At 40.6% G+C, this 27,186-nt stretch overlaps 1 protein-coding gene across 1 annotated transcript in view; it reads right to left on the reverse strand.

Moving 5' to 3' along the window:
• The window catches only part of LOC308081822 (arf-GAP with GTPase, ANK repeat and PH domain-containing protein 1-like), a gene marked incomplete at both ends in the record, with an annotated part of 94,164 nt that extends 67,524 nt beyond the window's left edge, over positions 1–26,640 (reverse strand). The window contains 3 exons of the mRNA XM_080423445.1: positions 17,357–17,444; positions 18,102–18,184; positions 26,496–26,640. Coding sequence (XP_080279571.1) covers positions 17,357–17,444; positions 18,102–18,184; positions 26,496–26,640 — 316 coding nt within the window. The remainder of the gene's footprint in view (positions 1–17,356; positions 17,445–18,101; positions 18,185–26,495) is intronic.
• Positions 26,641–27,186: the final 546 nt, after the last annotated feature.

A 27,186-nucleotide genomic window follows, 5' to 3' on the forward strand; every position in this document is an offset into this window, starting at 1 on the left:
CGTGTCATTGTCAACCGGTCAGGATGCCCGGAGAGATTTATATTTTCCGGTCTTTGTCATAAAATATCGGTCAAAACCGGCCATTACCGGTCAATGCGGCCTCTGACTCCACTACATCTCAGAGGCAAATATTGTAACACGCATCTTTTTAGGTGTAATCAATGTATTTTCCCATGGAATTCACTTAAACTGCCATCCGGTAATATTTAATTAATTCCTTATGTATGATACATTATCTTATCACATCTTTGGTATGAAAACAATGTAAAACAGTTGCTTGAATTAAATATAATTGATTTAAGCTGAAAACGATTTGTTTAATGCTGTCATTTAGCAGTGTTACATTAGCAACTCATGCTGTTACAATTAGTCTCATATACGCTTAAAATGTAACATCGGAACAGTGTCCACTTTAGGTTTAATAACTCACGACCTGCTCGCCTAGTATCTTTGAGGCCCTACAGACACGGTTCTCTCTGCAGTACTACTTATTAGATCCCCTAGAAAAACGCCGGCCAAAAATCCTTGATTATGTGACGAAATATGCACGTTTTTTATGTGATTTTATGCAGTGAAATTGCAGAAGTTGCGAAATATGCGGACCTCGGGCAAATACTGCGGCATGGTCATGCTGGACCTCCAAAAGGCGTTTGACACTGTAAACCACTCAATTCTACTTGATAAGCTGAAGGCGATTGGTTTTCATCACTAAATTGAGATCTTACTTGGAGGGTAGAGAACAAGTGGTTGACATCAACGGAACCATGTCCTCATCCCTCCCGGTGAGCTGCGGGGTTCCTCAAGGCAGCATTCTAGGGCCGTTACTGCTCCTTCTATACATTAACGACATGAATGCTGCCTGTAACTGCAAACTGTTCCTGTTCGCTGATGACTCGGCACTCCTGATCTCGGGTGAGGACAAGATGCAAGTTGAGGAAGCTCTCAGCTCTGAACTCTCAAAAATCCGTACCTGGCTTACCGATAACAAACTGTCACTACACCTTGGGAAAACTGAATCCATTCTCTTTGGGACCAAACATTCCCTCAGTAAAATGAAGGTAAATGACTTCAAGGTCAAAGTCGAATCATCATCACTAGCAAAGAAGAGATTACCTATTTGGGATGTATTCTTGACAAATACCTGACAGGTGAAAGCATGGCAACAAAGGTGGTCAAAAGAGTAAATCAGATAACCAGATTTATGGGCAGAGTTTCCTCTTTTGTCAACCCCCAGGCCCTCAGGACCCTCTCAGGGGCCCTGATTCAGCCCCTTTTTGACTATGCTTGCTCCTCTTGGTACTCCAACACCTCAGTGTCACTGAAGACTAAGCTTCAAACCTCCCAAAACAAACTGATTCGACTACTTCTCGGACTGGGGCCCATGACCCAACTCCCTCCAACTCACTTTGCCAGCCTAGGCTGGCTCAGGGTGGAAGACAGGGTTAAACAACTAAAAATGGGACTGGTCTTCAAAATTGTAAATGCAGATTTGCCCAAAATGCCCCCTATACCTGCATATCTGTATAAATACCTCGAAAAAGTTAGTGACACCAACAGTCACGAAACTAGAGGGAGCGTAAACAATAATCTGGTACCACCCACCCATAAAACAAGCAAATTCTCCTTCTACAGCACAGCCACCAAGGTATGGAATAGTCTAACCCCATCCCTCAAAAAATGCAGTTTGCTGGGCCCATTCAAAACAGCCCTAAAAACTCATCTTTCTGGAGGCCAAAAGAGGAGCTAGTACCAGTTTCCCCTGTACACAGACGACCCCCCCCCCCCTCCCCTTTTTTTGTATATATTTTAAATTGTTCATGTTTTTTTTTGGGTGCATAGTGGTATTTTTCTCTATATTTTTATGTTGATTTTTGGACTGTTTGGTTGCTACTATATATGTCTATGAAATTAATTCAAGGACCCCAACGGAAACAAGTCCGCAAGGACTTTTTTGGTCGGACCTTTTAGACAAAAGTGTTATAAATGTAACTGTGTTGTTTTACATTCTTTTGCCTAATAAAAAATAAATAAATAAAAACAAATCAATCAAACCTGTTGATTGATTGATGTACTTTATTTAGTAAGACATGAAAAACAGTACATGGAAGTACAATTCACAATACAAGGTCTACTAAACTATGTGTTGGGGTCCACAGCGGGGGACTTGCATGTGTCACATGAGAGTCACATGAGAGTCACATGAGAGTGTTGATTGATTAGGTCAGATGAGTAGCTGGGGGACAGTGGCTACTGTTATAGAACAATGCTAAAGCCTGTGTTTCCACATTTAAGACAATACACAAGTCACATGATTAATCAACAGAAGGTTACGCCCACATGGGTAGACCAAACCCATATAAATAGAGTGGATGCTCACTATCAGGACAAAGTGTTCTACATATGCATCAGTGTTACTAGTTACCAGGGTGTTATTGCTGCGTTCGTCATTTTCCATTGCGAGCTCCGAAAGACTGAAGGTAAGACACAGCGTGTTTACACGACGATAAATGTATATATTTCTGATATGTTTTTATAGTTTTGTGTGTATATTTCATGTCAGCAATTTGTAGTTGTGTTGTTGTTCGTGTTTCCTTTTCTAGGTTTATAACCTACTGGCCTAAAAGTGTTAGAGCGTGTTTGTATTGTGTGTTAGTATTATAAAAACCATCAAAGACACAGGTCTGAGTTGTGTCCGCTAACTCGGTTGCTGAAATACCCTTTACATGGGAGATCTATCTATTGCATTGCAAGTGTGATTGGTAGATTAATGTAAATTGTGTGTGTGTGTTGTGTGTGTGTGTGTGTGTGTGTGTGTGTGTGTGTGTGTGTGTGTGTGTGTGTGTGTGTGTGTGTGTGTGTGTGTGTGTGTGTGTGTGTGTGTGAACTAACCGAGAGGCAAATATCAATCAATCAATAGATTAATGAATAGAGAGACAAATTATTTGAACAACCTGGCAGACCGACTACTACTAAAACGATTGATACTCATAATGTTATTATTGTTGTTTTGTCTTCTAGGATTCCTCTGGTGTAACAGCCTCAGAGAACATTCCAGTTCAGGTGTGTGACCGGCAGACAAAATGGCTTCCCGTTTGACTGTTCATGAAGAGGAGCTTAAAAAAATTGAGGTTCAGGCCAGGAACATAGAGGCACAGATTAAGGAACAGTTCCAGAATCTTCGTCGGTTCCTAGAGAAGGAAGAGGAGGCCATGACCGCCGCCCTGCAGGAGGAAGAGGCTCAGAAGAGTCAGTCGATGAAGGAGAGGATTGAGGGTGTGAGCAGAGAAATGGAATCCGTCTCCATTGCAATCCAAGCTGCTGAGGACCAGCTGAGAGCCGACGACCACGTCTCATTCCTGCAGAACTACAAGACCACGATGGAGGGAGTCACCCTGCTCACCCTGCAGGACCCAACGCCGGTCTCAGGAGCGCTGATAGACGTGGCCAAACACCTGAAGAACCTGAGCTACAGAGTCTGGAAAAAGATGAAGGACATTGACACTCCTAATAATATTCATGATGGTGGTACGTCTCTGAAGATGTTACCAGGGAAGATCTGTGTCACTCTGGAAAACGTTAGAACGTATAGCGATCAATAAAAGCCTACATTGAATATATTGATCTGGTATTGATTAGGAGATCTCCATGGTAATCAGAAGGGATTGGTTTGTGGCAGTTTATTAATTATTATCTTTAATTACATGTGATTATTTAATTAATACATCATTCAGTTTTGAATTGTTTTGGTATTACAGACACACAAACAGACAGACAGACAGACAGACAGACAGACAGACAGACAGACAGACAGACAGACAGATCATGCTTTATAAACACAGCTATGGTGGACAGATAGTTAAACAGATACAAGGATTCCTGATAACATACTTTTATTTTGTAGTGTATAAACGATCAGTTTGTAATTATATTTGTATAATGGTGACATGTTTGATATGATTATTACTGCTAACATGTTTTATATTGTAGTGTTTGTCATTTATAGATCAGGTTTGAATTCTATAGTTTCTATGTGACAGTGATGATGTCTGTTGATGTATTTGATCTAATTAAAGACGATGAGAGTAAAGTGAGTCACACGTGTGTTTGTAACAGTCAGCATTCAGCAGATCATACACTAGAAGATTTATTAAAAGTAAAGGTAGGCTACTCAATCAACCCCAGTAGTTGAGTAAAAGTATAACTACTGGCTGGTCAAATATTACATGTTGAAAGTTGCTCTGCCAAATTGGTGCTTGAGGTAAAGTAAATACTTAAGTCTTCAAAAGTGCATGATTTTAAAAATACTTAAAGGACGACTTCACTTATTTGAAAATGACTTTTTTCCATATCAATTACCCCATGAAGCCCTTGAATTCATGGAGATTGTTTTCTTTAGTTTTTTTTTGTATTCTAACTAATGATACAACTTGTTTTGACTGTTCAATACACAACTTAATAACCGTAAGGACCGGCCGGCGATCTCACATTTAGAATTCCGAGAACATAGTCTACGCGACAACTTCCCAGTAACAACAACTCTCTACTCTCTACTCTCTCCTCTACAGAGGTTATTATTAACAGGAAATAGGTGTAACTTAACCATAAAGTTAGAACTTCAAGGCGTGTGTGAGAGAGAGACAGAGAGAGAGAGAGACAGAGAGAGAGAGAGAGAGAGAGAGAGAGAGAGAGAGAGAGAGAGAGAGAGAGAGAGAGAGAGAGAGAGAGAGTAGGGGTGAAAGTGGGCCGGAATGGTCCGGAACGGCGTTATGGTAAAAGTTTCGGTACCGGAACGCCGTTCCGTTAAGAAAAAGTCAAAGGCAGCTTTGAAAATCCCATATTAAACTAGAAAAAGTGCTCCTTGGTCTCCGCCAGGTCAGGTACGTTATTGTGGCCTACTGTTGGCGCTATAATAGGCCAATGTGAAAAGGGTGCCATTTATTCTTAGGTCGTTCACGGCAATCGGACACTGCATTCATGATTTGAGGCATTTTGTTCCAAAAATGTGTTTTGCTAAATTAGACCTGCTGGTGGCGCTATAACAGGCCAATGTGAAAAAGGGTGGCATTTCTTCCGTGGCCTAGTGGGAATGTGTTTGTGAAATTTCACGGAAATCGCAAGCTGCGTTCATGATTTGAGGCAAATTGTTCAAAACGGACCAATCCTGCAAATTTTGGAAGCGAACCTTAGCCAATGAGGATGGAATTTGGGCAATCGGACAGATCCGTGTTGATCACATGATTATAAAGACACTGTGTACCGATTTGCATGACGTTTGGATAAAATCTGTAGGAGTAATGTAAAAAAATGGGTTTTGCACAAATCGGCCTCCAGATGGCGCTATAACAGGCCCATGTGAAAAATTTGAGGCAGAGGTTCTGAATTGGCATCCAGGGAGTTTGTGTGCACAATTTCGCAGCGACCGGGCCAACAGTGCCAGAGATTAGCTGCTAACACACGGACAGGACACACGGACACACACACACACACACACACACACACACACACACACACACACAAACACACACACACACACACACACACACTCACACACACACACACACACACACACACACACACACACACACACACACACACGGAGGGTAAAACATACTCTCTCGCCATGCCTTTCGGCCTGGCGGAGACAATAACCTGCCACAGACCCATGGCCATGTTCAAGAAGAAAACATAATCTACTAACGTCAGATTAACATACAGGGCGTCACGACCATTCATTGTGCGTACGACGGGACACCCTCACTCTCACAGATCCGTGATTTCCCCCCACTTTTTGTCTGACTTTTCTTTTTCTCCCCCCGTTCCATATAATCTGCTGCTTTCATGACAATAGCGTGAAGTAGTTTCAACTAGGCTACCTGGGTACTTCTACTTCCAGTAGTATGATTTCAAAATAAAACTTGTGTTGAATTGTAACATTACAAGTACAGATTTTTTTTTAACTCTTATTTTGAAATGCACAACGTTTTGAAAGGAAACCAGATTTCTGGGGGCCGCTTGACTAACGTGCGTCAAGCCTATACGTTCTCAAACTCCATGCTTAGCTTGCGTAAAAATTAAATAACACAGACGTGGGTGGTGGGACATTATGGAATTTAAAAACTTTGGGGCAAAAGTTCATAAATTTACCACCATGCTCTCTGAAACCAAGACAATGTGGGCCTATGGAACAAACTGTGTTCTCTTTCGTCATCTTTGCAGAAATTAGTAATTAATCTAATGCTGACAGTGGTGGAAAGTAAGTAAGTACATGTACTCAAGTACTGTACTTGAGTATAATTTTAAGGTATTTTACTTAACTGGAGTATTTCCAATTTGAAATATTTTTACTTCTATTCCAAAACATCTCAGAGGCAAATATTATACTTTTACTCAACTACAATTATTTGAAAACTTTAGTTACTACTAGTTACTTTGTATATTTTAATTATTATGACAAAACATACATAAACCGTTTCAGCCCTATTTAAACTTTGGCTTTTTGAAAATAGCCGATCGTCAAGCTCACAAGCGATGACGCGTTGTGAGCTTGTGACATTTGTCTTAAAAAAGTATAAAAACAATGTTCAAATACTGCACAAAAATACCAGATGTACAAGCTTGCATCACGGGTGAACTGGTTTTAGAGTACTTGGTATTGTACAGTATGGTCAAGTTGGACAATATAGCTCTGTTTTCATCATGTGTATCAGGGGTGCAGCCATGGGTGGGCCTGGTGCACCCAATTGATTTTGCAAAAATAAAAAAATAAAATTGAATTAATAATTTTTTTTGATAATAAATCGGTAAAATCAGGCAAAAATAAGAATTAAATAACATAACCCTAACCTAACCCTAACCCTAAACCCGAAATAAAGTGACAAAAAAAAGAAAATAAAGTACAAAATCCGCCAAATAACCGAGACAGACGAGACAGAGAGAGACAGATAGAGAGATAGAGAGATAGAGAGATAGAGAGAGAGAGACAGAGACAGAGACAGAGAGAGAGAGAGAGATTTGCGGTGATATTATAATGAACTGCCGTGTCATTGTCAACCGGTCAGGATGCCCGGAGAGATTTATATTTTCCGGTCTTTGTCATAAAATATCGGTCAAAACCGGCCATTACCGGTCAATGCGGCCTCTGACTCCACTACATCTCAGAGGCAAATATTGTAACACGCATCTTTTTAGGTGTAATCAATGTATTTTCCCATGGAATTCACTTAAACTGCCATCCGGTAATATTTAATTAATTCCTTATGTATGATACATTATCTTATCACATCTTTGGTATGAAAACAATGTAAAACAGTTGCTTGAATTAAATATAATTGATTTAAGCTGAAAACGATTTGTTTAATGCTGTCATTTAGCAGTGTTACATTAGCAACTCATGCTGTTACAATTAGTCTCATATACGCTTAAAATGTAACATCGGAACAGTGTCCACTTTAGGTTTAATAACTCACGACCTGCTCGCCTAGTATCTTTGAGGCCCTACAGACACGGTTCTCTCTGCAGTACTACTTATTAGATCCCCTAGAAAAACGCCGGCCAAAAATCCTTGATTATGTGACGAAATATGCACGGTTTTTATGTGATTTTATGCAGTGAAATTGCAGAAGTTGCGAAATATGCGGACCTCGGGCAAATACTGCGGCATGGTCATGCTGGACCTCCAAAAGGCGTTTGACACTGTAAACCACTCAATTCTACTTGATAAGCTGAAGGCGATTGGTTTTCATCACTAAATTGAGATCTTACTTGGAGGGTAGAGAACAAGTGGTTGACATCAACGGAACCATGTCCTCATCCCTCCCGGTGAGCTGCGGGGTTCCTCAAGGCAGCATTCTAGGGCCGTTACTGCTCCTTCTATACATTAACGACATGAATGCTGCCTGTAACTGCAAACTGTTCCTGTTCGCTGATGACTCGGCACTCCTGATCTCGGGTGAGGACAAGATGCAAGTTGAGGAAGCTCTCAGCTCTGAACTCTCAAAAATCCGTACCTGGCTTACCGATAACAAACTGTCACTACACCTTGGGAAAACTGAATCCATTCTCTTTGGGACCAAACATTCCCTCAGTAAAATGAAGGTAAATGACTTCAAGGTCAAAGTCGATGACACAATCATCACTAGCAAAGAAGAGATTACCTATTTGGGATGTATTCTTGACAAATACCTGACAGGTGAAAGCATGGCAACAAAGTTGGTCAAAAGAGTAAATCAGAGAACCAGATTTATGGGCAGAGTTTCCTCTTTTGTCAACCCCCAGGCCCTCAGGACCCTCTCAGGGGCCCTGATTCAGCCCCTTTTTGACTATGCTTGCTCCTCTTGGTACTCCAACACCTCAGTGTCACTGAAGACTAAGCTTCAAACCTCCCAAAACAAACTGATTCGACTACTTCTCGGACTGGGGCCCATGACCCACCTCCCTCCAACTCACTTTGCCAGCCTAGGCTGGCTCAGGGTGGAAGACAGGGTTAAACAACTAAAAATGGGACTGGTCTTCAAAATTGTAAATGCAGATTTGCCCAAAATGCCCCCTATACCTGCATATCTGTATAAATACCTCGAAAAAGTTAGTGACACCAACAGTCACGAAACTAGAGGGAGCGTAAACAATAATCTGGTACCACCCACCCATAAAACAAGCAAATTCTCCTTCTACAGCACAGCCAACAAGGTATGGAATAGTCTAACCCCATCCCTCAAAAAATGCAGTTTGCTGGGCCCATTCAAAACAGCCCTAAAAACTCATCTTTCTGGAGGCCAAAAGAGGAGCTAGTACCAGTTTCCCTGTACACAGACGACCCCCCCCTCCCCTTTTTTTGTATATATTTTAAATTTTTCATGTTTTTTTTTGGGTGCATAGTGGTATTTTTTCTCTGTATTTTTATGTTGATTTTTGGACTGTTTGGTTGCTACTATATATGTCTATGAAATTAATTCAAGGACCCCAACGGAAACAAGTCCGCAAGGACTTTTTTGGTCGGACCTTTTAGACAAAAGTATTATAAATGTAACTGTGTTGTTTTACATTCTTTTGCCTAATAAAAAATAAATAAATAAAAACAAATCAATCAAACCTGTTGATTGATTGATGTACTTTATTTAGTAAGACATGAAAAACAGTACATGGAAGTACAATTCACAATACAAGGTCTACTAAACTATGTGTTGGGGTCCACAGCGGGGGACTTGCATGTGTCACATGAGAGTCACATGAGAGTCACATGAGAGTGTTGATTGATTAGGTCAGATGAGTAGCTGGGGGACAGTGGCTACTGTTATAGAACAATGCTAAAGCCTGTGTTTCCACATTTAAGACAATACACAAGTCACATGATTAATCAACAGAAGGTTACGCCCACATGGGTAGACCAAACCCATATAAATAGAGTGGATGCTCACTATCAGGACAAAGTGTTCTACATATGCATCAGTGTTACTAGTTACCAGGGTGTTATTGCTGCGTTCGTCATTTTCCATTGCGAGCTCCGAAAGACTGAAGGTAAGACACAGCGTGTTTACATGACGATAAATGTATATATTTCTGATATGTTTTTATAGTTTTGTGTGTATATTTCATGTCAGCAATTTGTAGTTGTGTTGTTGTTCGTGTTTCCTTTTCTAGGTTTATAACCTACTGGCCTAAAAGTGTTAGAGCGTGTTTGTATTGTGTGTTAGTATTATAAAAACCATCAAAGACACAGGTCTGAGTTGTGTCCGCTAACTCGGTTGCTGAAATACCCTTTACATGGGAGATCTATCTATTGCATTGCAAGTGTGATTGGTAGATTAATGTAAATTGTGTGTGTGTGTGTGTGTGTGTGTGTGTGTGTGTGTGTGTGTGTGTGTGTGTGTGTGTGTGTGTGTGTGTGTGTGTGTGTGTGTGTGTGTGTGTGTGTGTGTGTGTGTGTGTGTGCGCGTGTGTGTGTGTGTGAACTAACCGAGAGGCAAATATCAATCAATCAATAGATTAATGAATAGAGAGACAAATTATTTGAACAACCTGGCAGACCGACTACTACTAAAACTATTGATACTCATAATGTTATTGTTCTTGTTTTGACTTCTAGGATTCCTCTGGTGTAACAGCCTCAGAGAACATTCCAGTTCAGGTGTGTGACCGGCAGACAAAATGGCTTCCCGTTTGACTGTTCATGAAGAGGAGCTTAAAAAAATTGAGGTTCAGGCCAGGAACATAGAGGCACAGATTAAGGAACAGTTCCAGAATCTTCGTCGGTTCCTAGAGAAGGAAGAGGAGGCCATGACCGCCGCCCTGCAGGAGGAAGAGGCTCAGAAGAGTCAGGCGATGAAGGAGAGGATTGAGGGTGTGAGCAGAGAAATGGAATCCGTCTCCATTGCAATCCAAGCTGCTGAGGACCAGCTGAGAGCCGACGACCACGTCTCATTCCTGCAGAACTACAAGACCACGATGGAGGGAGTCACCCTGCTCACCCTGCAGGACCCAACGCCGGTCTCAGGAGCGCTGATAGACGTGGCCAAACACCTGAAGAACCTGAGCTACAGAGTCTGGAAAAAGATGAAGGACATTGACACTCCTAATAATACTCATGATGGTGGTACGTCTCTGAAGATGTTACCAGGGAAGATCTGTGTCACTCTGGAAAACGTTAGAACGTATAGCGATCAATAAAAGCCTACATTGAATATATTGATCTGGTATTGATTAGGAGATCTCCATGGTAATCAGAAGGGATTGGTTTATGGCAGGTTATTAATTATAATTTTTAATTACATGTGATTATTTAATTAACTCATTCACTGCCACAATTATTGCTGGCCGCGTTTGCCCACTGCCAGAGATTTTTCATCGAAAAAAAGAAGTACTCAGGAGCCGAGATACAGAATTTTTAAGTTTTAAGTTAACAAGGAAGTGTATGGGAGTCTAGATCTTTAAACAATCATATCTCCTTGGTCTTTGGGTCAAATTTGAAAAAAAAACTAAAAAAAAAAAAACGTCAGTGGCAGGATTGGTAAACGGGAAAAATTACGTTTTTTACGTCAGTGGCAGTGAAATACATCATTCAGTTTTGAATTGCTTTGGTATTACAGACACACAAACAGACAGACAGACAGACAGACAGACAGACAGACAGACAGACAGACAGATCATGCTTTATAAACACAGCTATGGTGGACAGATAGTTAAACAGATACAAGGATTCCTGATAACATACTTTTATTTTGTAGTGTATAAACGATCAGTTTGTAATTATATTGGTATAATGGTGACATGTTTGATATGATTATTACTGCTAACATGTTTTATATTGTAGTGTTTGTCATTTATAGATCAGGTTTGAATTCTATAGTTTCTATGTGACAGTGATGATGTCTGTTGATGTATTTGATCTAATTAAAGACGATGAGAGTAAAGTGAGTCACACGTGTGTTTGTAACAGTCAGCATTCAGCAGATCATACACTAGAATATTTATTAAAAGTAAAAGTAGGCTACTCAATCAACCCCAGTAGTTGAGTAAAAGTATAACTACTGCTGGTCAAATATTACATGTTGAAAGTTGCTCTGCCAAATTGGTGCTTGAGGTAAAGTAAATACTTAAGTATTCAAAAGTGCATGATTTTAAAAATACTTAAAGGACGACTTCACTTATTTGAAAATGACTTTTTTCCTTATCAATTACCCCATGAAGCCCTTGAATTCATGGATATTGTTTTCTTTAGTTTTTTTTGTATTCTAACTAATGATACGACTTGTTTTGACTGTTCAATACACAACTTAATAACCGTAAGGACCGGCCGGCGATCTCACATTTAGAATTCCGAGAACATAGTCTACGCGACAACTTCCCAGTAACAACAACTCTCTTACAGAGGTTATTATTAACAGGAAATAGGTGTAACTTAACCATAAAGTTAGAACTTCAAGGCGTGTGTGAGAGAGAGACAGAGATAGAGAGAGACAGAGATAGAGAGAGACAGAGAGAGAGAGACAGAGAGAGAGAGAGAGAGAGAGAGAGAGAGAGAGAGAGAGAGAGAGAGAGAGAGAGAGAGAGAGAAAGAGAGAGAGTAGGGGTGAAAGTGGGCCGGAATGGTCCGGAACGGCGTTATGGTAAAAGTTTCGGTACCGGAACGCCGTTCCGTTAAGAAAAAGTCAAAGGCAGCTGTGAAAATCCCATATTAAATAACCTGCCACAGCCCCATGGCCATGTTCAAGAAGAAAACATAATCTACTAACATCAGATTATCATACAGGGAGTCACGACCATTCATTGTGCGTACGACAGGACACCCTCACTGTCACAGATCCGTGATTTCATCCCACTTCTTGTCTGTCAAACTCCATGCTTGAGTAAAAAGTAGATAACACGGACGTGGGTCGTGGGACATTATGGAATATAAAAACTTTGGGGCAAAAGTTCATATTTACCACCATGCTCTCTGAAACCAAGACAATGTGGGCCTATGGAACAAATTGTGTTCTCTTTCGTCATCTTGGCAGAAATTAGTAATTAATCTAATGCTGACAGTGGTGGAAAGTAACTGAGTACATGTACTCAAGTACTGTACTTGAGTATAATTTTAAGGCATTTTTACTTAACTGGAGTATTTCTAATTTGCAATATTTTTACTTCTATTCCAAAACATCTCAGAGGCAAATATTATACTTTTACTCCACTACAATTATTTGAAAACTTTAGTTACTACTAGTTACTTTGTAGATTTTAATTATTATGACAAAACATACATAAACCGTTTCAGCCGTATTTAAACTTTGGCTTTTTGAAAATACCCGATCGTCAAGCTCACAAGCGATGACGCGTTGTGAGCCTGTGACAGTTGTCTTAAAAAAGTATAAAAACAATGTTCATATACTGCACAAAAATACCAGATGTACAAGCTTGCATCACGGGTGAACTGGTTTTAGAGTACTTGGTATTGTACAGTATGGTCAAGTTGGACAATATAGCTCTGTTTTCATCATGTGTATCAGGGGTGCAGCCATGGGTGGGCCTGGTGCACCCAATTGATTTTGCAAAAATAATTAAAAATATTTTAATTAATACATTTTTTTTTGATAATAAATCGGTAAAATCAGGCAAAAATAAGAATTAAATAACATAACCCTAACCTAACCCTAACCCTAACCCCGAAATAAAGTGACAAAAAAACGAAAATAAAGTACCAAAATCCGCCAAATAACCGAGACAGATGAGACGGAGATAGAGAGATAGAGAGATAGAGAGATAGAGAGATAGAGAGATAGAGAGATAGAGAGATAGAGAGATAGACAGACACAGAGAGAGAGAGAGAGAGATTTGCGGTGATATTATAATGAACTGCCGTGTCATTGTCAACCGGTCAGGATGTCCGGAGAGATTTATATTTTCCGGTCTTTGTCATAAAATATCGGTCAAAACCGGCAATTACCGGTCAACACGGCCTCTGACTCCACTACATCTCAGGGGCAAATATTGTAACACGCATCTTTTTAGGTGTAATCAATGTATTTTCCCATGGAATTCACTTAAACTGCCATCCGGTAATATTTAATTAATTCCTTATGTATGATACATTATCTTATCACATCTTTGGTATGAAAACAATGTAAAACAGTTGCTTGAATTAAATATAATTGATTTAAGCTGAAAACAATTTGTTTATTGCTGTCATTTAGCAGTGTTACATTAGCAACTCATGCTGTTACAATTAGTCTCATATACGCTTAAAATCGGAACAGTGTCCACTTTAGGTTTAATAACTCACGACCTGCTCGCCTAGTATCTTTGAGGCCCTACAGACACGGTTCTCTCTGCAGTACTACTTATTAGACCCCCCAGAAAAACGCCGGAAAAAATCCTTGATTATGTTGTAACAATCGGCCTTTTTAACTGAAAGGATAATCACTACCAAAAAGGAAAAACAACGAGATCGGTGGGTGTTTTAACTCATAAGATTTTGTATATAGAAGCCTTTGTATTAATTGACAGATCACAAGGTGTTTAAATCAAATAATAACACTTTCAAATGTACTTCTTTCCCTGTCTCTCTCCCTGACAAATAAAATAAACAGCCAAACAAACAAATAAATCAAAAACAAACGATAATCACTTTAAACGCCCCTCCCACCCAAACAAATCCCACTGTCACTTGTAACCCGGCGGGTCACAATGTAAATGCAAACAATAAACCCACACGCACGTCGTTTAGCAGTCTGTCATGCAAGCACGCTGCTTAAATAAAGAAATAAATAGTCCCGCGACCGTCCTCTTCTGATCGCGCTCCCGCGACGCAAACGGTTCCTTAATCCACTCAAAAGAAAAGTCTCTTCCGCGCGCAGCGGCCCAAATAATAGCTAAATACGGGGTACCCCTCTAAATTGTAATCCACAAGAACATGTCACTCGGTTTGGTCTCACCGGCCTCGGCTCCTCCCGACTCCAATCCCGGCCGGCGTCTCGATCACCACCGCAGCGCTCGAAGTCCCAACGCACGGCAGAAACGGCCGGTTCCAACCTCCGCTGGGCTCGAAAGTTCTCTTAACCTTGGCTGCAGTCTAATGTCACATTTAAACTCGAACTAAATGGTAAACTGGCGCTTCAAGGTCTCTCCTTTCTTCCTCCGTTCAACCTGGCACAAACGGTTTGGTTCGTACAACCCTCTGTTGTGTACCACACCCTCTATTAGTAACCTCGGGTGGCACTAATGATTCCATTATCCCCCCAATCAGACCCATTACAGCTCACGTGAATAGGACAAGTTCATATTTTCTCATGGCTTCAAACATGTTACATACAGTATATTTTACAAATATAATAACATGCACAGGTCGAGTGGAATACTAATAATAATAATGCGCAATTGTCACAATGTGATGAAATATGCACGTTTTTTATGTGATTTTATGCAGTGAAATTGCCGAAGTTACGAAATATGCGGAAAATGGAGAGAAGTTGCGAAATATGCAGACCTCGGGCAAATACTGCGGCATGGTCATGCTGGACCTCCAAAAGGCGTTTGACACGTAAACCACTCAATTCTACTTGATAAGCTGAAGGCGATTGGTTTTGATTGTACATCACTAAATTGGATGATATCTTACTTGGAGGGTAGAGAACAAGTGGTTGACATCAACGGAACCATGTCCTCATCCCTCCCGCTGAGCTGCGGGGTTCCTCAAGGCAGGATTCTAGGGCCGTTACTGTTCCTTCTATACATTAACGACATGAATGCTGCCTGTATCTGCAAACTGTTCCTGTTCGCTGATGACTCGGCACTCCTGATCTCGGGTGAGGACAAGTTGCAAGTTGAGGAAGCTTTCAGCTCTGAAGCCTCAAAAATCCGTACCTGGCTTACCGATAACAAACTGTCACTACACCTTGGGAAAACTGAATCCATTCTCTTTGGGACCAAACATTCCCTCAGTAAAATGAAGGTAAATGACTTCAAGGTCAAAGTCGATGACACAATCATCACTAGCAAAGAAGAGATTACCTATTTGGGATGTATTCTTGACAAATACCTGACAGGTGAAAGCATGGCAACAAAGGTGGTCAAAAGACTAAACCAGAGAACCAGATTTATGGGTAGAGTTTCCTCTTTTGTCAACCCCCAGGCCCTCAGGAACCTCTCAGGGGCCCTGATTCAGCCCCTTTTTGACTATGCTTGCTCCTCTTGGTACTCCAACACCTCAGTGTCACTGAAGACTAAGCTTCAAACCTCCCAAAACAAACTGATTCGAGTACTTCTCGGACTGGGGCCCATGACCCACCTCCCTCCAACTCACTTTGCCAGCCTAGGCTGGCTCAGGGTGGAAGACAGGGTTAAACAACAAAAAATGGGACTGGTCTTCAAAATTGTAAATGCAGATTTGCCCGAAATGCCCCCTATACCCGCATATCTGTATAAATACCTCGAAAAAGTTAGTGACACCCACAGTCACGAAACTAGAGGGAGCGTAAACAACAATCTGGTACCACCCACCCATAAAACAAACATGGGCAAATTCTCCTTCTACAGCACAGCCACCAAGGTATGGAATAGTCTAACCCCATCCCTCAAAAAATGCAGTTCGCTGGGCGTATTCAAAACAGCGCTAAAAACTAGCAAGGTCTACTAAACTATGTGTTGGGGTCCACAGCGGGGGACTTGCATGTGTCACATGAGAGTCACATGAGAGTCACATGAGAGTGTTGATTGATTAGGTCAGATGAGTAGCTGGGGGACAGTGGCTACTGTTATAGAACAATGCTAAAGCCTGTGTTTCCACATTTAAGACAATACACAAGTCACATTATTAATCAACAGCAGGTTACGCCCACATGGGTAGACCAAACCCATATAAATAGAGTGGATGCTCACTATCAGGACAAAGTGTTCTACGCATGCATCAGTGTTACTAGTTACCAGGGTGTTATTGCTGCGTTCGTCATTTTCCATTGCGAAAAGCCTTAAAAGCCTTAAAGATTTCATGACATTAATTTTCATTTATTTATTTATTTTTGTTTATTTGTTTTGTTTTATGACCTCAATTACACCCCAAAAAACTGAACTTTGAACATTCAGTGGATTTTCTTTTCTGAATAATTAGGCTTAAAAAAGTGCTTGGCCCCTGGACTTTGACGTCATAGTCCTTTAATCCCGCCCCCTCTCCTCCACGCCCCTCCCCTCCCCTATCGTTTCCTTTGGGGGGGGCGGAGCAGAGGCGAGAGATTGACAGGCAAAATCCCTCTACAGCGACAACCGCAAGCAAAGATTTATTTTTTCATTGAAGTTGAAAAGGCTTTAGGAATCAGAGAGAGAAAAACCTGCCATGGATCACTGGAGTGGATTTTTCAGTTAAAACATTTTAATACACGTTTGAAGGACCATGATGAAGACTTTTAATGTGTTGAAAAATTTAATGTCATGGAACCTGTCTGACTGTACCACGTGCTGTTTACATATCTGACTAATAAAGTATTCAATCACTCAATCAATCAATCAATCAAACACTATACGTTAATATTTGTCTGTTTTCTTAAATGTCATCATGATTTGAGTGCGTGGGGATCTCATTTTAAATAAGCCATTGTGCTTTTATGAGCGATCCAATTTAGAGGACCTTGTATTGTGAATTGTACTTCCATGCACTATTTCCATGTCTTTTCTAAATAAAGTTTTCAATCAATCAATCAATCAAAAAACACACTGAGTTATAGCTCACAAACAAACAAACAAACAAAAGTATTTCAAGGGAAATGTTTCGACCATTTGGTCTTCATCATACAAAAAGGGATAATTTAACATACCATCAGGGTTCTCCAGGGCCAGGTAACTCCCAGTCATGTTATTATATATTAACATAATATATAATTATTAAACATACCATCAGGGTTCTCCAGGGCCAGGTAACTCCCAGTCATGTGTCTGTGAACCAGCGCAGATTTCCCACTACAGAGACCTCCTAACACGGCCTGTAGGGATCACACACACACGCACACGCACACGCACACACACACACACACACACACACACACACACACACACACACACACACACACACGCACACGCACACACACTTGCATTACTATACTTGTGAAGACATCATCATTTTAGGAAACGCAACCTTGAAATGTCCTATAATCTTAATCCCAACTAAACCCCAAACTGAAGCCTTGCTCTATTTATTTTTTTAACCATAAAACAACCTTTTCTCGTGTACCACACACACACACACACACACACACACACACACACACACACACACACACACACACACACACACACACACACACACAGACACAGACACACAGACACACACACACACACACACACACACACACACACACACACACAATTTAAGAACTTTCTAAGACCTTTTTAATACCTCTACAATAATAATACCGGTACTAATAATAAGACTGTATCAAAAGGAATCAACAAACTATAACGTAAAAAAATAGCAAAATAGTCAAATATCACCTAAGAAACAGGCTGAAAATAGCTGATCTACATGCTCACAACACCTAATAATGCCTCAAGTCCTACAATTCCAAGTGCTTGTCAGGGTGTGTGTGTGTGTGTGTGTGGGGGGGGGGGGGGGGGGTCTACATTTGGGTCTCCAGTCCTACCAGGTGCAGCTCCTGGACGGTCTCCAGTCTGGGGGGTGAGCAGGGCTGGGTGAACGTCCACTCCTGGCTGGTGACACATCCTCCTGGAAGGACGAGAAAACACAAAACACAGAGATAAAACACACGGCTTATCAGAGAAAAAACTGCTTGATGTTTTAAAGCAAACATTTTTTACTCCGATCTTCTGGGGGGTCCCTGGAACAACATATTTTGAGATGGGGGTCCGCGGCCAAATACATATCATTTTGGGGGTCCTTGACATGGAAAAGTTGGAGCACCACTGATATACATACAATAACATACTGATAGGATTTAGAAAAAAAATGTAGATATGTATTTGGCCGCAGACCCCCATCTCAAAATGTTTTGTTCCAGTGATCCCCCAGAAGCAAAGATTTGAGTTACAAATGTTCACTTTAAAATATATATATATTCAAAGATTTGTACAAGTTTTCAAGATCTTTCAAAAAGTGGAATGAATTCCAGTAGGCTATATGCTCCGTCGTACGACCGTGTCACGTGGCCAAAATAACTGATCTACAAGCTGACAACGCGTCGCGATGGCGACGCGTTGTGAACTTGTAGATCGGCTATTTTCGCCGTGCGATACCTGGCGACGCGTTGTGAACTTGTAGATCGGCTATTTTCGCTGTGCGATACCTGGCGACGCGTTGTGAACTTGTAGATCGGCTATTTTCGCCGTGCTGTTTGTTTTCCTACCGTGGGACAGCATGACGTCACAGCACAGCTGTGCCATATATGGTCTAATCAGGTGCGGACTGCAGTGCGGAGTGATTTATTAATGTGATTAGGCCCGTGCTATCATGCTGGTTTGAAGCACGGCTAGATAGCTATTTCAACCAATCAGATTGCTTGGTCGGAACTACCTGTTGTATAATGAAACTTATAGCACAGTCAGTCATATCTCGACGACTAGAGAACAACTCCCTACTATTATTCACGGAATCCTATTCTGCTATCATTATTCTGAATATTCTGCATGCTTATCTTTCGTTAAACATCTGACATCGAGGGGTGTCCGCTGGCCTAGTGGTCCAGGCGCATACCGCATAAGCTGGTAATCCGGCATGACAGCACGTCGCGGGTTCGACTCCCGTTCTCGACGGCCTTTGCTGTATGTCTCCCCCCCCATCTCTCTCCCCATTTCCTGTCAGCCTACTGTCCTGTCCAAATAAAGGCATAAAAGCCTAAAAAAATACCTTTAAAAAAAACAAACAACATCTGACATCGAGGATTTAAGTGACATTTCACGGGCCCAACTAGTGCCTAAGACCATTCTTCATTCTACAACTGTTGTAATACCGACTAAGAATTCATATAGTCGAATCTGATTGGCCAAATGTTGCTTATAGCCGACTGGTAGTCGAATCATGTGCAAACGTTTGCATGATTCGGCTGAGAGAGTGGCAGTCGAATCAGTCTGATTTGACTACAAATCTCAGCCGAATCATGCAAAAAAAAGTATAATGAAATGTAGAGGATCATTCCATTTGGGCTGTGGGGGTGCTTAATGTCTGATTTAACATATACACTTACTTGGTTTCTCCACAAAAATCATGATATATATATATATCCTATGTTTGGCAAACTATTAGTTAATTAATATAACAAAATTAGGCCAATCTCTCAGTCAAATCATGCAACAAAAAGAAAAGATTGCATGATTCGACTGATAGTAGGGGGTACTAAGTGAAAAATCGTTACGCGGCGGATAAAAGCATGAAATTTGATACAGATGTCCCTTGGGTCATCCTAAAACATCCTAGAAGGGGTGCCCAAAAAAATCTGAAACAGGAAGTGAGTTATTGACCAAATTGAAAATGGCCGCCTAGTGTTGTCGATTGACTCAAAAGACAACTAAAGAATCTCCAAAAAGTATAAAATGTGTCACACATGTCCCTTGGGTCATCCTAAGACATCCTAGAAGGGGTGCCCAAAAAAGTCTTCAACAGGAAGTGAGTTATTGACTAAATTGAAAATGGCCGCCTACAGTGCTGGCGATTGACTCAAAAGACAACTAAAGAATCTCCAAAAAGTATAAAATGTGTCACACATGTCCCTTGGGTCATCCTAAGACATCCTAGAAGGGGTGCCCAAAAAAGTCTTCAACAGGAAGTGAGTTATTGACTAAATTGAAAATGGCCGCCTACAGTGCTGGCGATTGACTCAAAAAGCCTATAGAATCTCCAAAAAGCTTACAATTTGGCACATATGTCCCTTGGGTCATCCTAACACATCCTAGAAGGGGTGCCCAAAATAATCTGAAACAGGAAGTGACAGGAAGTGACAGTCACTTAGTGGTAGCAGGGACATCTTAACTGTTGTGTGACATACAGGTAACAGGGACAACATCTTAACTGTTGTGTGACATGCAGGTAGCAGGGACAACATGTTAACTGTTGTGTGACATGAAGGTAGCAGGGACAACATCTTAACTGTTGTGTGACATGCAGGTAGCAGGGACAACATCTTAACTGTTGTGTGACATGCAGGTAGCAGGGACAACATGTTAACTGTTGTGTGACATGAAGGTAGCAGGGACAACATGTTAACTGTGTGACATGCAGGTAGCAGGGACAACATGTTAAAGGGATATTTCACTTTCAAAAAAACTTTGGGTCATTTTATCGTCTACTCAGGCTTTTGTGAGCCCCCCAGACCGTTTTTAAGGGGGGGGGGGGTGCTGGTGTGTGTGTCTTTGATCTTCTGCTTTCCCGCACAAGGTTGCAACTTTGTTTAATTTCAAGCACGAGAACCTGTCTGCTCCCACACTCCAAGCACGAGAACCTGACTGCTCCCACACTCTCCTACATTTTTGGGGCATTAAAACGCTATGGAGTTGTGCCCCAATAGAGGGCTTGATCTCTGGTCATATGAAGATTTGTACAATATATTATGTATTGGTAATCATTCATAGGGTCTTTTAAAAGTTTTAGAAAACAATTAAGTATATTTGGCATTGACAATATATCACTTAGAAAAGGATTAATGTGGAAGGTCATCTTATTCAGAGTGGTTTTTAAGACAATTTTGGGCATTTAGAGTTGTTTAGACATTTTTCATGGGTTATTTTTGCCAAATCCTTTAATATCAGTCTATTTACTATAAATGTAAAAGTTATATTTAGCACAATCAGCCAAAATGTCAGAATTATATCAACTTTTAGGAATCATGGGTCATTTCTGGCGGCCATTTTTGATTTTTCCTTTAAAAAAAACTTTAATGGGTCCAAATTTTTGGGCACCCCTTCTGAGATGATGAGATACATCCTAAAGAGTGCGTGTACCAAATTTGGTGCTTTTATCCGCCACGTAACGATTTGGCCATTTTTTGTGCTTAGTACCCCCTACTATGAGGGATTGGCAGTGGAATCAGGCTCCCTTGATCGATTAGTCGACTATTCGACTAATGGAGGTCAGGCCTATTGTACTACTATAACGTTCAGATTCAAGGGTTAGCGTTTCCATTTGTCCCCCTGGTTCATTCTAGTTCTTGTCAGTTCGTTCATGTGCCTGATTGTACACGGAAAGAAGCTTCAAATAAGAGTATTAGCGAACCAAATACTGTAGCATAAACTTCCCACCCCAAGTCATTGTTTTTCATTATAAAGATGTTATATCTATACGGAGCCCCAGAGTGGCCATTGACAGAAAAAAATAATAACTTGTGGCGTATTTCGTGGCCTCGAAATACTATTTCGTGACCACGAGTTATTATTGTTTTTATGTCAATGGCCACTCCAGGGTTCAATATATCTGACCGGTGCAAAAAAAAATAAAAAATGTTGTGTTTTTTGTGTGTAAGTTTCACAGCCGAGTCAGAGTGGGACTCAGCTTACGATAAAAAATGCATGTGTTGGAGAGGCCTGGTTCCCTGAGCTGAACGTGAAGCTTTACAAAAAGAGAATCAGGTTCTTAAGCTCAGGATGAAGCTTAAAAAAAAAGAAAACATGCTTCAAAACTTTACTTTGCAAGGAAAGCAATAACATCCTCTCATGGAGGTGCGCTATACTGTACAATATACTGTAGGTCTCACTCACTTTCCACCAGAAAGTGTACTAAAAAACAATAACAGTACCTTCACCTCAGGTCAGTAAAAGCCCCAAATCCCCAGAAAACAAACCATATTGAGGACATGACCTCAGTGTCCTCAGTGCTACTGTAGATACAGTCCACAAGTCAAGACAGATTTATTTATAAGACCTGAGGCCGATTCTACAAATGTCTTCTAAATCCAAACAGTTTTCTGAAAAACTTATGTTGCTATAGCCCAGGGGTACTCAAATGCAAATCTTGAAGGTCCACAATTTTTTTTTTGAATAAGACAAAGGTCTGTTTATTAAAGTCGGTCAATACAAATCGGATCCCCTTCCAACCAACCAACCAACTTAACAATACTGGGGTGCAGAGTATGAAAATATAATGTTTCGCTTTGACAAATATTCCCCTCCAAAGATCTTCTGTTAACAATCAGGAGAGGTATTGTGTTGTGGCACAATAAATTAAGAACACTTTTCTTTTTAGACCCAGACCAAAAGGACCCTAAGGAAGGAAGGAGGACAAAATTGTAGTGCTGTTCTCCAGCTAAAGTTGAATAAAACAAATCTGCGAATAAATGTAAGAACTATTGCACACTGTGTCAAACACTGACTGCTTAATAAGAGAAATACTGTAGCACCTTTGGTCTGTTACCAAGACTTTAACTTTGTTAGATCTCAGTAAGTAGTAGTTTTATTTTGTCTTAATTAAAAAAAAAGAAACCTCAATAAAACAAAATACATCTTTTGCGTGATAAAAATACTATTGCGTGTACAAATACTGTCCGTGGTCATGCTTGTGTGTTAATCAGTTGCTAATTAGTTGCAGGTGTTTGTGCTACACACACACAGACACATTCAGAGCGCTGCATTTGAAAACTATAATTTGCCCAGGGTCCGCAGAGAAGTGTGCCGCGGTCCGGTCATGGACCGCTATTGCGGACCTATGCTATAGCCCATACATGGGCAACTGGCGGCCCGGGGGCCACATGCGGCCCCCACCTTCACTTAATGCGGCCCGCAGGTTAATATCGGATTACTGATATCATTGATTTCAGCTGTTTACAATTCAAAACATGCAAACATGACCCGCTTTAATTACTTCAGTCTATATTAGTAGCTCAATGACTAGTATTAAAATTCTATTGTCTTTTTTATGTCCAATGCATTTGTTTTTAAGTTCATAAAGTTAACATAAGTATAACTAAATGCATTTGAAATTAAATAAAAATGTTGTTTTTCAGGATTCCAATTCGAAAAACAGCAAAAAAAAATCTGGATTCCCATTTAAAAATAGCAAAAAAAAAAGATCTACAAGCTCAAAACGCGTCGCAGCGCGACGCGTTTTGAGCTTGTAGATCGGCTATTTTTGCTAATTTTGTGTGACATAGAATGGCAATATGCAATGTGGCCCTCTGGTGTGAGTGTGGAAATATAGTGGCCCTCTGGGTCATGTCATGGACCCACAAAATTATTTTGACGCAGACTCCCCCCCACCCCCCTCTCAAAATGTGTTGTTCCAGGGACCCCCAGAAGCAAAGATTTGAGTTAAAATATTGGCTTTAAAAAACATTTTAGATATATTCAAAGATTTGCACAAATGTTCACAATGTTTAAAAAAATAGCAGATCTACAAGGTTGTATATCTGCTTTTTCTTTTAACATAGTGGTTAAAGTGGTTACAATGATTGTGACACTTGGTGCCGCGCTATGAGTTTGTAGATCTGCTATTTTTGAATAGCCAAAATGGGTTAAGAAACAATGTGATAAATATAGCTAAAATCTAAAATGACACAGCTCATGCTTCCCTGGAATGGATGGGATAATAAAGCACATTTCAAAGTGTGCTACCGTAGCTATGAATCACAAATACAGAAATATTTGGACATAAACAATATAAGACGTACCGCTCAGAGGCACAAATAAACACTCAGCAATAAAAACAGCGAGAAGCATAAATAAACAGTTGAAGCAATAAAACAACCAGTGATTAATAATATCCACCACAACAGGGGGGGATTCAGAGGCTTTCGTGTATTAAATACAGTCTGGAGGCTGGACTTTCAATGGAATTCAATGGAGAGGGGGTGGGGGGGGGGGGGGTGCTACACAGTCTACACACACACACACACACACACACACACACACACACACACACACACACACACACACACACACACACACACACACACACACACACACACACACACACACACAGAAAGGTACCACCTGGAACCGAAACTGGTTCTTCAGAGTGATGCCATACCGTTAAAAGTACTGAAAATTGGAAATACTCCAGTAAAGTAGAAATACCAATTTTACTTAAGTACAGTACTTGAGTAAATGTACTTAGTTACTTTCCACCACTGAAGTAAAGTACCAAGCCTCACAGCTCATATTGACAGATTCCACATCCTCTGCATCACGTTCAGCAGCTTGGCTTAGCAGAACAAATCGATCCACGTTTTATGATGACAAAACATGAAAGGTTAATGGAGACACTGATTGAAATTGTCTTTGATAAACCTAATATATTATTTTGGATGCATCACACCACACACAGAGATGGGGAAAAGGTGTAAATCAAGCTTTTGGACGGGTTCCTAAATGCATTTTTATGACCGTCTCAGCCTAAAAATGATGCTCAGCCGTGTGAAACTCGACGGAGAGCGGCGGAGTGAGAGAGCGTGCGTGAGAGAGAGTGCACGTAGACACAACGCCTCCCTCCCTCCGCTCAGGGAAGAGATTAATGGCCTACGTTTTGTTCTTTGTGGTTTAAAAAAATCTACATAAACTCTTGAGACGAAACGATATTGTCTCTGTCGAGTGGAAACCTCATGTCCAAAACTGTGACTTTTCAGGATTTAAATAAAGAAAATATCAAAGGTAGCAGATCTACAAGCTTGCGGATCTGCTACTTTTGTGTGACACTGTAGTATGATCAGGGCCTTCTGCTCGCCTGTGGAACAGGCTTCCTATCGGATTACCGCAGACCCTGGACTCTTTTAAAATAGGCCTGAAAACTGTTTCATTTCGGAAGGCATTTTCGTGTTAAATTTTTGTTTAACCACATTTGTTTTAAACCCTGCTTTTTTAACCTTCTATGATTGATAACGTGTTTTTACCATGTAGCACTCTGGGATTCCAAAAGTGCAATACAAATAAAATGTATTATTATCTATTATTATTATGATCAAGTAGGGCGTTCATTTACGAAAAAACACACTAAGTTAGAATATGGAGATAAGAGGTTTCAGTATTTACAGCAGGTGTCTGCTGTCTGCTTTGTCTATTCCAAGTGCATACTGTATCAGTGCATTGTTTTCAGTGGTGGACAGTAACACATTACATTTACTTGGGTACTGTAGGCCTACTTTTTTTTTTTTTTTTTTTATTTACCCAGGGTAGTAGCTGAGCACAAGTGCTCATTTTCAAAACTTAACTTACTTAAGAAATTGTTTTGAGTATCTGTACTTACTGATACTTGTGACTTTCACTCCACTATACGTTTCAAAGACAGATGTTGTACTTAACTAACCACTTGAGCCCTATTTCAAATTATAGTGAAAATAGCAGATCTACAAGCTCACAATGCAATCTTCTATTTTCACTATTATTGTTTTTTTTTTTAAATGTCTGTAAAATTTAAAATGTTTTTTTGGGGGAGAATAGATTTTTATACAGCAATGCATTCATATTAAAAAGAAAATGTACTTTGTAATTTGTCATTTTTAATACTTAGTATTAGTATTAGAAAAGCATGTGCAAAACTATTTTTAAAAGCAAGTTCTACAGTAGGCCTAGTTCTACACATTTGACAGAGCAGCTTCCACTTGTAGTGGAGTGATATTTGACCAGGAGTATCTATACTTTAGACTCAAGTACTGGAGTACTTTGTCCACCATTGGATCTGAGTAAAGTGATGATAATATAAGGACACATGCAAGTAGCTGACAATGTATAAAGTCACCGTACCAACTTATGATGAGGCAGTGTTGTGTTGTTTTATTTCCTGTTAATTCTTTGGACATAATTATAGTTGGTTTCTGCCCGACAGCAGAGATATAATAGCCGATCAACAAGTTCACAACACAGCGCAACGCAATGCATTTGAGCTTGTAGATCGGCTGCTTCTGTTGTAGATCACCGATTCTGTTCCCCCCTGGAATAGGGATGCTACGGTTCAAGTGGTTATTTATTCATTTAGCGAATGTAAAGTCCTTAAGCCAAGCAATTGCCTCCTGGTCCGCTGTATGGAGGCTGACTAATCCTCCTTTAAGTCTCTGGAGAGGACAAACTTCTATGATGTGCTCCATAGTTGGGCTTGGGCTACGTACTGCCCCATTTGTGAAGGTTGGCCAAGCATGTCCAGTCCTGAATCGATTGAGCGTAGACCACTGTCTCCTTGGGAGGTTGGTGCCAGGGACCTGCTGGTTGGAGTCTGACACCAGATGTTTGATTGGGAACTCCTTGGACTCCCATTCCTTTGCAGGACTTTCTCCAGTGAGTTCAGCAACCTCAAAAGGCTCAGGGTTTAAATGTTCCTCTCCGAGCGTTTTTCTATGTTTCTTCAGCTCAGTTTTAACTGCTTCTGTTGTGTTTGTCTTGGGTTGCTTTTGCAATAGTCACGTCAGTAGGTGAGATGCAACTTGGTTGGGTGTGACAGATGCTCGGATTTGGCTATAGGTGGCTTCTGTGCAGCTCCTAGACCAGGGGTCTTCAACAGGGGTCCGGGGCCCCTAGGGGGTCCTCAGAGTTACTACAGGGGGTCCGCCAAATCTTTGTGTGATATGATATTTTTTTTTACCTTAACCACTTGAACCCTAACATCCCTTTTCTGAGGAGAACTTTAGCCAAAAATAGCAGATCTACAAGCTCACAACGCCTCGCGCTGCGAGGCGTTGTGAGCTTGTAGTTCTGCTATTTTTGGCAAAGAGGTATAGAGGTGTAGAGGGGAAAAAGAGCAGACCAAATAAACAAAAAAGGTTTAATCTGAAACACAATTGTATACAATATAGAGGGGGGGGT

This window comes from Gymnoscopelus braueri (genome assembly GCF_963280865.1).
Source record: "Gymnoscopelus braueri genome assembly, chromosome: 3".
Classification (NCBI taxonomy): Eukaryota; Metazoa; Chordata; class Actinopteri; order Myctophiformes; family Myctophidae; genus Gymnoscopelus; species Gymnoscopelus braueri.